Below are 12,147 nucleotides of genomic sequence, written 5' to 3'. Positions count from 1 at the left end.
GTGGTATACTTATATTTTGAAAAAAAGCTTTTGATAGACTGACACATGACAAGCTGTTAAAGAAACTGGAACGGATAGGATTGGATAACGGACTAGTGAATTGGATAGGTGACTAGCTATCATATAGGTATCAGCAAGTTGTATATGGGGGGTTATGCAGTTATCTTGAAAGAGTAAAGTCACTAGTGGTGTGCCACAGTGGTCTGTATTGGAGTCATTGTTGCTGACTTTGTATATCAATGATATTCTGATTGGTTTAACTGGTGATATGAACTGTTTACAGTTGATACAAAATTTAAGAGAGTAGTGCTTAGGAGGACGTGAATGGATTTTACGAGTGGGCAGCAGTATGAAACTGTCAGTTCAATATTTCAAAGTGTTAATGTTTTGAAATGTAGTAAACAATGATGTGGTGGTGCAAAGTGCACACTTGGTGGGGAAGCTTTAAAGAAGGTAGAAGAGATGAGAGATCTGGGAGTGGTGGTTGACAAGGACCTGAAATTCAGGGACCACACTGTGCAAGTTGTGAAGTAATCACATCAGATAATGGCGATGATGCAAAGGACCTTGCATGCAGAAAGAAAAAAAAAAAAGAGGTTATGATTCTGTTGTATGAGGCCTTGATCAGGACTCATGTGGATTATTATGCATATATTTGGTCACCGGGTTTTCATTGTGACAAGGATATGTTAGAAAGGATCCAGAGAAGATTCTCAAAGCTGGTAAGTTGTCTTTGGAATTTGGAGTATGAAGAGAAACTGAAAGAATGTAAATTGCAAAGTTCCATGAATAGGAGAAGGAGGGTGGGATATGATTGAGAGTGCAAAAGCAGAGAGAGAGAGAGAGAGAGTGAAAGAAGTGATAGTAGTGGCAGGAACGAATGATTTGAAAGGAGATAAATTTGCTATGAGAGAAGACTTGAAGGAATTACTAGAGGTAGCAAAAGAAAAGAATGAGAGAGTTAAGATAGTGAATCTGTTGCCGCGGTATGACAGAGAAGAGTTCAGAAGAAGGGCCATAATTGCAAATAACTTCATGTGCAGGTTATGTATGAGGAGTGGAGTGGAGTTTGCAGATGTGTGGAGTGAGTTTGATGGGCAAAAGGACTTATATAAGATGGATGGATTGCATCTGAATGGATTTGGTGTGCAGAGACTGGAAAAAGTATTGCTGAATGAAGTGAAAGTGGATGTGCAGAATCAGGGAAACTAGAGCTGTTAAGGGGGGGGGGGAGTGCATATGCAGACATCAGTGAGGCAGTTGAGTGTAAGAATGTGAATAATATACCTGAGCTAGTACGAAGGACAACAAATCAGAATGGAATAGTTAGTATAGGGCATCAAGATAGAGGTGGGACTAACAGTCTTCTGCACTTCATGTATACTAATGCCAGGAGTATTAGGAACAAGGAGGAAGAATTTTTGGCCGTGGTTGGCTCTTCCTGACCACAGGTTACTGGCATTAGTGAGATATGGCTGACAGAAGATGATATAGCTGGTGGGATAGAATGTGAAGGGTATAGTGTGTTCAGGAGGGACAGAGAGAAAAAAATGGGGAGAGGAGTATTATTGATAATAGCTGATGAACTGCAGACAAGGAGAACTGAAGTTTAGTGAAGAGAGTACATTTGAGGATATTTGGTGTGAGACTGAGAAAAGCAGAACAAAATATACAGTTGGGTGCTGCTATAAACCAGGTGATGGAATAGATGGTGGAGATAATATGCATAGACAAATAGATGCAATGAGGAAGGAGGGTAATTATTATGGGGTATTTCAACTATGGTAACATTGATTGGAAGGAGGAGAGGACACATGGGAGGAAGGAATTGAGATAGGATTTTATGCAGTTATTAAGGGATAACTACCTGAGACAGCATGTAATGGAATATACTAGGGGCTTGAGAGTGCTTGACGTAGTAATTGCATCAGAGAATTTGACTGTAATGAATATGACCACTTTACCACCAATTGGTGAGAGTGACCATAAAGTTGTAACCTGGGAGGTGGCCAAATGTGTGGAATTTTCAATTAAGAAAGGGTACATGTGGAAGTACTGGTGAGTATGACAAACTCAGGAGATTGCTCGGTTCAGTGCCATGGAATGTAAAACTGCAAGGGCTGGAAGTTGATAGTGCATGGGAAGTGGTAAAGGAGTGTTTGAAGGAGATAATGGCTGACTGTATACCTGGAGTCCGGATAGTAAATCATCATAATCATCATCAAATTCCTGCCATGTACCCTCAAGGAGTGTACAGGATATGCTAGTACTACATGAAAAAATTACATCATTATTAATTTCCTACCTATAATTTTTCTCCAAATCAGTCTGTTACTTGTCAACACTCCAACATTATCAGATCTTTCTCTGTCGATCTATTTCTATCGTCTAAAGCACTTTGTACCGTATCTGATCTATTTCTATCGTCTAAAGCACTTTGTACCGTATCAATCCACCTATATCTTGGTCTTCCTCTGGGTCGTTTTGCTGCCAACCTGTCAGAGAACATTTGTTTTGCTAATCTTTCCTCACCCATTCTGTTTAAGTGACCATACCACCTGAGATTAGCTCTGCTAACGCATTCCTGGATGCTGACAATGTCAAGTTCTTTCCTAATATCCTCGTTTTTAATATGATACTACCATTGATGCCATCTGTTCATGCCTATAATCTTTCTCAGGACTCTCATATCTGTGGTCTCTAGTCTTTGGTCAAGTGTTTTACTTCTGACCCAGCTCTCAGATCCATAAGTTAAAACTGGTTTGAACACTGTCTTGTATACAGCTAATTTAGTGTTCCGACTAATTTCTCTCTTATTCCATATGAATTTATTCAAATGACTTCCCACCATATACCAGCTTTGCTGATTCTGTTGTCTATTTCTATATTTAATTTACCATTTTCAGTAAAAATCGTGCCTAAATAGCTGAAATATTTTACTTGTTCCACAGGTTCTCCATTCACAACATAGTTGATATTTTCAATGATTCTGCCTATTTTCATTGTCTTTGTCTTTTTACTGCTGACCTTCATACCATATCTATTACAACAGCTATTCAATTTAGTCAGAGAATCTTGCAGACTTGTAGCGGATTTATTTAGAAGTATAACATCATCCGCATAAAGCAAAGAGCTGATATTAACATCTCCAATTTTGATATCATGTTTAATACCACTTTCCTTCATAATGTGATCCATATAGATAATGAATAACAGAGGGGATAATGTACATTCTTGTCTGACACCAGATTTAACATTAAACCATCTTCCTGTACTTCCTTCAATTCTAACTGCTGACTTACAACTCAAATAAAGACTAAGTATTGCTTGATATAATGCCCCATTGACATCATATAACTGCAGCGTATTGAATAGATTCTCTCTTGGCACCTTGTCATGTGCCTTTTCCAGATCGACAAAACTTATATACATATCTTTGTTATATTCCCATGCTTTCTCGACTATTTGTCGTAAAGTGAAGATCTGATCCTGACAGCCTCTATTTGGCCTGAATCCAGCTTGTTCTTCACCAAGCTTTTCTTCCACAATTCTTCTCAACCATTTCTCAAGTATACTTGCATAGATCTTGCCAGGAACACTCAGTAGGGAAATACCTCTGTAATTCTCACATTCAGTTTTATTTCCCTTTTTATATATGGGTACTATGATAGCTCTACTCCAATCATCGGGAATTCGTCCCTCAGTCCAGGCTTTCTGAACTATGCAGTGCAGCCACTGTAAGACTCTTATACCACCATACTTCAGCATTTCTGGTCGAATATCATCTACTCCTGCTGCCTTTCCACATTTCAAGCCTTAGATGGCTTTTTCTACTTCAAGTATGGATATGTATTCCTGACTGCATGCCTGGTCAGTGTTTTTTACCACTGTGCTGTCATCACTGCTTGTTTCATTTAGCAGTTTTTCAAAGTAATTACTCCATACTTCAAGTATATCTTTTTCTCCCGTTTTCATGTCACCTTTATCATTTCTAATTCCTTTTATAGCACTCTTTCCTCCATTCCTAAGCTTCTTCAACAACCTACAGAATATTTTGCCACCCTCTTGATATTTATTTTCTGTATTCTTGCCAAAGAATACAGAAAATAAATGATTTTTGTTTAGCTAGTTTTACACAGTGTTTAGCATTCTTGCATTTGTCTCTATATTCTCTAAGAGCACAAGCTGACTTATTTGACAGGAACTTTTGGTATGCTTTCTTCTTTTCCTTCACTGCCTCTTTAACTTCCTGTGTTCACCAGGGAGTTCTGATTTTTTTATCCTTACAGACAATCTCACCACATGCCTCTCTAGCAGAATCAATCAATGTTTTCTTCAGAGTTTGCTACTGAATCTCCAAGGTTTGATTCCTGTTCTCAAACTCTTTCATTTTTTCTTCAACAATCTTTGTGTATTTTAGTCTACAGCTCACATCTGAGAGCTGCTCAACTTTTATTCGCGTTAAAACTTTCTTACATGTTATTCTTTTCAATATGAAATTCAATTTTATCCTGCTCAAGACTAAATAGTGATCACTTCCAATTTTAAATCCTCTGTACACTCTGGTGTCCTGCACCAGGGAGAAAACATCACTATCAACAATAACATAGTCAATGAGACTTTTCTTATTCCTAGCCTCTTCTCTCCATGTGAATTTGTGCACATTTTTATGTTGGAACATGGTGTTAGTAATAACCAGTCCATGTCCTGAGCAGAAATCCAACAGATATTTGCCATTATTATTATAGGGGTGCTTAAGGGTCAAAGCTGTATAACTGAGAGAAGACCTCCACATAGCCTTTAAAGGAATGCGGAGAACCAACCAGGGCTTCTGACCTAATGTCCAATCCTCACCTTCTCGTGGTGCACCCTGTTGGGTATCTACTTGGATACTGAATGGACGAGGATGGGCTGGCAATTTGGGATTTAGCCGACCAAATTGTATTCTTATTGGTTAAACCAAAATATAGAATGATGGTACAACATGACAAAATTTCATGCCGGCTGGGGCGTCGCCCGGTTAAACAAGGTCCCCGTTGTTTTCGCCAGGGAACCAGGGCGAACAGCGAAAAGTCAGCTACTGGAACAAATCTGAAAATAAACCCCAACTCAACATCACCAGAGTTAAAGATCGGTACTATCAACGTAAGAAGCCTGAATGGCAAAAAAATGGAGCTAGCTGAGGAATTAGATAAGTACCAGATTGACATAATAGGGATGACTGAAACAAAAAAGACCAAAACTGGTGAGATCTTTCTGAGCAATAAATACAAAATGTTATATTCAGGCAATGACAATCAAGGAAAAGAAGGAGTAGCCATAGTATTCAACACAAAATACAAGGCTAATCTTCTTGAATGGCAGTCAGTCTCAAGTAGAGTAATGTGGGCAAATATGAGAATGGGGAACTGGACAATGAGACTTATTTGTGCCTATGGTCCCACAGAAGGTTCTACTAAGGTAGAAGTGGAGGAATTTTTTGAGGCTTTAGAAAAAGCAACTGACACAATGAAAAATGAAAAGTTGGTCCTTGTTGGGGATCTAAATAGCAGAGTAGGAAATGACTGTGAGACATACAAAAATATTTTGGGAAAATTTGGAGAAAAGAGCAAAGCAAATAATAATGGATAGTAAATCAAGTAGGGGTTAAATGGATGAATAACAGCATTAAGCTTGAGCTGCAAAAAAAGAAACAACTGTGGAGGGAATTTAAGGAGAAAGGTGACCTCCAGGTACACGAACAGTATAAAGCAATGGCCAGAAAGGTAACGAATGTAGTAAGAAAAGCAAAAGCTGATTATGAAAGGAAATTAGCCACACAAGCTAAAGAGAACCCCAAACAGTTTTTTCGATATGCTGCAAGTAAAAGAAAAATGTATATGGCAGAATAATTTTAAGGAATGCGGATGGTAGGGAGGTAACTGAATTGGTTGATATAGTGGAATTACTGAGCGAGTACTTTGCAAGAGTATATCATTCAGGTGGTGATATTGCAGGAACGAAAGATCCAACAGGTAATACGGGAATTGAGGTGAATGAAATGGAGGTAAATAGTATATTACAAAACCTTAATGTGAATACAGCTGTGGGTTTGGATGGTATACCAGCTTGGGTCTTACATGAAGCGGCAAAAGAATTATCAGTGCCCTTTACCATTTTGTTTAATTTGAGTCTCGGGTCTGGGTTAGTCCCAAGGGGGTGGAAAGAGGGGGAAAATAGTACCACTGCATAAGGAAGGTTTAAAGACTGCTGTTGCAAATTATCGACCGATCAGCATATCAGGAGTCGTTGTCAAGGTTTTGAAGAAAGTAGCCAAGAGAAGAATACAGGAATGGATAGATGATAATGGGATACTGTATGGCGGACAGCATGGCTTTGTGAAGGGAAGATCATGCCTCACTAACTTGCTCACGTTTTATAACACAGTGACGGCTGAACTGGATAAGGGTAATGTGTTTACAGTCATACTGCTGGACCTTGCTAAGGCCTTTGACAGGATACCACATGGAATTCTAATCAGCAAATTGCAGCATACGGGGATGGATATAGGGTTGGTGTGATGGATAGGAGAGTGGTTGATGGAGAGATATCAGAGAGTAGTTTATTCAAGAGTAGAGTCCAAAAGACAGCCTGTAAATAGTGGTGTGCCACAGAGTTCTGTTCTTGGACCGCTACTATTTAATTTGTTCATTAATGATATCGGAAAGGATCTGAGAAGAACAGTTCAATTGTTTGCTGATGATGCAAAGTTGGGTAGAGCAATAGTGAATGCACATGATATCAAAATTTTGCAAGATGATTTGGATAGATTGGGGGACTGGACTAAGGAGAATGGATGTCAATTTAATGTGGCAAAGTGTAAGGTTATGCATTTTGGGGTGAAAAGATTAGCAGCAGTATACTACATTGGTGGAACTGTATTCCAGGAGATTGATGAAGCCAGGGATTTGGGAGTGTTGGTGGATAGGGAGTTGAAGTTTATGGGGGGCACATTGCAAAAGTGGCTAAATCAGCTCATCAAATCACTTGGTTACTGAAGAATACTTTAACGAGCAGAGACAAGCAAGTTATTGTTCCTCTGTATCAAGCATTGATATGACCCCATCTTGACTACTGTGCCCAGATTTGGGCACCAGGGTTTCCTCTTGATGGGGAGGAGGTAGAGAGGACCCAGAGGCGAGTGACCAAGATGGAATGAACCTTATGAGAACAGGTTGAAAATTTATGGGTTGCAGACATTGGTTGATAGGCATAAGAAGGATGATATGATTGAGACATTCAAATTACTGATGGGTATCTATAAGATTAATTCAGAGAATATTTTTCAGATCAGGTCTGGTGGTGGGAGGACTAGTGGCCATCCATGGAAACTGGGCAAGAGTGTGGTTAGCAAAGGCATTAGAACTAGGTTTTTTGCATGGAGAGTGGTGAATGAGTGGAATAAGTTGCCAGACTCTGTTGTAGGTGCCATGACTGTGAGTGGGTTCAAGGCAAGGTATGATAGATACTGTGTGGAAGCTGAATAGTTGTAGACATGATGTTTAGGGCCTCCCTCGATGAGTCTACTCCTTGGAGTTGCCCATAATAATAATAATAATATAAGTTAGTAAAGTGTTGTTATCAGCTTAACATGGAAGAGATTTTTCATAGAATGGGAGGGGGCAGTAGAACAAAAGGCCAACCCTGGAAAATGTATAAGGATGGTGTGAGAAGAGTAGTGAGGAAAAGGTTCTTTGCATGGAGAGTTGTTGGTGAGTAGAATGCATTGTGTGTGTGTGTTATGAATGTAGACACACTGAATCACTTTGAAGCACACTTTGATGAGCTCTGTGTGTGCTTCCCACAATGAGTCTCTGACTCCACAGAGGTCACAATGTTGAAATAATAGCTTTGCTCGTTGAAAGTCTTTTCACTTGTTTATACTATAAAGATGCCAAGAAATTATATTATTGGTTTCATCCTATTCCATGTTTAAGCAAACAAAGTTTGCACATGAAGTCACTTCATGACTAGGCTGCTTGAGGCTTTTCAATAAAGGTTGAAATTGGCTGAGTTGTAGCTCTTCCCATAATGTATAGCATTATACATCTCCTTAATGATGTGTGCATCGCAGTGTGGGAAACCAAGGCAACTGATATGAAGTTATTAGCCTATATATACAAGCATCCCAGTCCTGAAGTTACTTCAAGTGCAAACTTTGTTTGTTTACACTTGGACAAAGGATGAAACCAAGAATATAATTTCTTGGTATCTTAAATTAATAGCTTTGCTCACATAGTCTTTTTAGATCCTCCCTAATGCTACAATTTATTATAATCCATTTAGCTTAGTTTTAGCACACAACACATCCCTTAAGAACTTGCAGTTTCTTGAAGAGAATTGTATAATTTCTTTAGGTGTTCATTTTTGTATTTATTAAATTGCTTTTCTACAAATAGTTCTTTATAAAAAAGCCCATTTGTCTTTATCATTTAGTGATTTTATTCTTGGAACTTTTCAGGAACATCTAATTGGTGTGGAGATTACTTTGTCAATACTGGAGGTATTGGTTTTATTCTTAGTCAATCAGCCAACACCACTGTCCCTAGTCATCCACTAAGAGAGCAACTGCAAGCAATATTTGAACGAGACTGGAACTCAGAATATGCTCATTCTCTTTCTAAATTTTCAAAATGACATAATTGGTTCCTGTAGGAAGGTGATTATGTACTCTATATGGCCAATTTGAGTGCCAAGCCTGTGATATTTACGCAACTTTACATCAGTTTACACATGGTAATGTTGTTTATCCATCCATTTCTCTGCTACCTTTTCTTCCCAGAGACTGAAGCAGGGTAATTTGGTATAAGGGATAGAAATTTTAATGATACAGTATTAGCTCAAAAAAATAGTAATGCCACATTGGATGTTATATGATAAAAAAATATTTTTTTTATATATGTATATATGAAAATATCATGTATAAAATTATTACTATGCATCATTTACTAATTTTTGGCATGAGAGAAAGAGAGAGAGAGAGAGAGAGAGATCTTTGTGTACCTCATTGCTTTTAAGAATGTATGTACCACTGTTGTTAAACCTTTTGAAATCCATAACAGTGCCTTGAATATATAAATAGGTGCAAATCATCTTTGTACATCATCAGGAATATTACTGGTACACTTTTTTGAAAAAAAAATTAATGATGTGTTGCCTCTCATGCAAGTCGTATGGTTTACGAAGAACCTGCAAATGCTAACTAGCCATCGTATAATATCCATAGATTGTTTCAGAATTCTGTTCTGTAAGTGTGTCAAGACAGAAGAATTAGTTTGTTCATTTGTAACATAAAATTAATGTATCTGAAATTAAGTTGAAAATTATAGAAAATTTATTTTTTGATGTAAGGTATTTTTAAAAATTATATTTTGGTGTTTTGTAGAAATATTTACATTATTGTCATTTATTAAGATACTGATGGAGTTAAAACTTTCTTGCTACTAACACAACCTTGGTATAGCTATAGTGTAACTTTTATTCTGTACAAAATTCCCTTTATTTACACTCTTAGAAGAATTTCCATTGTTGTAATAATAATAATAATAATAATAATGGCATTTTAATAATAATATTATTAATACAATGATCTTTGTATCATATTATAAAGTATTTATATAAAGATTTAGTGAGCATTACACCATACTAATGCATTTAATATAATATAATATTTCATTTCAATACAAGAAAATTATCATTGCATCATAATTATATTCAGTTGTGTAAATTATTGGGTTTACAATCTTAATGGGTTCAATTCACATAAAAAATGCAAGTGCGATTGATATACACAAGTAATAAAGAAAGAAAACAATATAAGGTCATACAAATAACTTTAGTTTGAGTTACACAATTATGCCAGCCTGGCTAGCTGAGTGGTTAGTGTGTCCGCTCTCCAGCCAAAAGGCTGTAGGTTCAAATCCCACTGTGGGCATGGATGTTTGTGATTGTCTGTGAAATTACTAGTGGTAGTGATCGGCAGTACATGGCATTGGTGTAGTTGCAGTCAGTTGGTGGATTGTGAGTGGTGGAGACCGGGTTGTAGAGTAGGTGCCCTCCCTCTATGAGTCTTTGGACTCCCTGGAGGTGTCCAGGGAGTCCAATATAATATAAAATAATATAATTGTTGAAGTATTTCACATGTATTAATTAATTTGGCATCATAAAACATGCAAAATTTGGAATATTATATATTATTATTATTATTTCCCAAGACATCATGGAGTCAACGAATCATCTGGGAGGTCCTTTTATCACACACACATCTCATCATACCGTGTCTTAAACACACTCAAACTCCTTGCAGACACCACGCTCTCAGGCAGGTCTTTGTTTTCCAAATTTTAAAACCTTACATTTTGCAACATTGAACTCATATCCCCATTTACTTGCCCAATCACTCAATTTATTCAAGTCTTCTTGCAAGGCCACAACATCTTCACTACTCTTTATGGTTCGTCCCAACTTTGCATCATCTGCAAACAATTGAATATCTCCATCCAAATCTTCGCCAATATCATTAATATACAAGTTAAATAGTAATGGCCCTAAAACAGACCCCTGAGGCACTCCACTAGTGACTTTCCTTTTCCTGGATATCGCACCCCCATACACAACATTTTGATACCTATCAGATAGCCAGTCTCCACTCCAATGCACTAATGTAATATCCAACCCCATCTGCTCTAGTTTGACTGTCAGCTTATCATGAGGAACTCTATCAAAAGCCTTTGCGAAATCCAATTATATTACTGTGTATCCTTCTCCTCTGTCCAAGGAAGCAGTCACTTTATTGTAATAAGTAAGTAGATTACTAAAACATGAACTCCCTTTAGCAAATCCATGCCGTCCATCAAAGATTATACCATTGTTGTCAACCCAACTCTGGATCCTATTTCTCACAAGCTTCTCCAACAACTTCACCACAACACCTGGCACAGAGATAGGCCTATAGTTTGATGCTTGAGTTCAATCACCTCATTTATGAAGTGGCACAATCTTGCTCTCCTTCCACTCTTTAGGAACTTGACCAAGTGCAAGACTCATATTAAAAAAATATGTCAAGGCAGGTGTCAACTCTCTGGCGCATTCCTTCAGAATATGCGGTGATATATTATCAAGTCCCACATCCTTATTTACATCTAGTTTACTCAACTCCCCAAACACCTCTTGCTCACTTACAGTCAGTCTTACTTACAGATAGTCAGATGATGGGGGAGGAGAACCCATCATCAACTGCTTTCAATCTCTCCATGAAGTCACATTCACAAGATTGAAAGATCTTTATAAACTGCTCATTAAGTATCTCCACCACACATTCTGCAACAGCTGTCTTTATACCATTTTCTCCAATCAATGTCATCCTTCCATAATCATTCTTTCTTTCTTTTGCTGGCTACATATCGAAAGAACTCCCTAGGATTCTTTGTGGCTTCATTAGCTAACTGCTGTTCATACCTCTCTTTAGCTACTCTCACCAACCAAGTCACTCTCCTTGCCTGGTCTTTGTAGAACTCATGAAATTGGTTACTTCCACTTCTCTTATGCTGCCTCCACAATGCCCCTTTTCTCTGTATTGCATGCTTAATCTCTTTATTCATCCATCTCACACCTACCTTATTTAACCTTCTCACCCTTGGAATACATTTAGACATTGCATCTACTAAATAGTTTTTGAAAATCCCTCAAGCTGCATTGATCTCTTTTCCAGCTAACTCCTCATTCCATGCTACACCCGCAAGCTGTCTCCTGAGCTCTTCATAATCACCCCCCCCCTTGTAGTTCCACATATACCCTTTTTTCACAGGGGTCCTTGCACTGCTGGCAACCACCCAAGTAATTACCTCATGGTCACTTTCACCAATTGGTGGATGATTTGACACCTCATTTATAATTACATCCTCTGATGAGATGATCAAATCCAAGACCCTTAATCCTCGTGTGCCCTCTGTTACATACTGTCTGAGGTAGTTATCCCTCAAAAACTCGTTTTTATATTATTTGTTATAATTAAGAAACCACCATGGAGCTGGCACACTCGTTGTGGGAGGTCTCATTTCTAATTCAGTTAAACGTTCACTACAGTAAATGGAATGCATTGCCTGATAG

The 12,147-nt window shown here is 37.9% G+C and overlaps 1 protein-coding gene across 1 annotated transcript in view; it reads left to right on the top strand.

The window, feature by feature from the left end:
- LOC150102136 (5'-3' exonuclease PLD3-like) overlaps positions 1-8,892 on the top strand; it is a 181,081-nt gene extending 172,189 nt beyond the window's left edge. The window contains exon 10 of the mRNA XM_090399515.1: positions 8,501-8,892. Within this exon, the coding sequence (XP_090255641.1) occupies positions 8,501-8,676 (176 nt within the window). The 3' untranslated portion in view covers positions 8,677-8,892. The remainder of the gene's footprint in view (positions 1-8,500) is intronic.
- The last annotated feature ends 3,255 nt before the right edge of the window (positions 8,893-12,147 follow it).

Source organism: Typopeltis vanoorti, chromosome 10 (assembly GCF_054136105.1).
Source record: "Typopeltis vanoorti isolate ZY-2024b chromosome 10, IOZ_Tvanoo_1.0, whole genome shotgun sequence".
Classification (NCBI taxonomy): Eukaryota; Metazoa; Arthropoda; class Arachnida; order Uropygi; family Thelyphonidae; genus Typopeltis; species Typopeltis vanoorti.
Note: the sequence above shows the minus strand (reverse complement) of the source record. Positions and strands in the feature narration are given on the sequence as shown.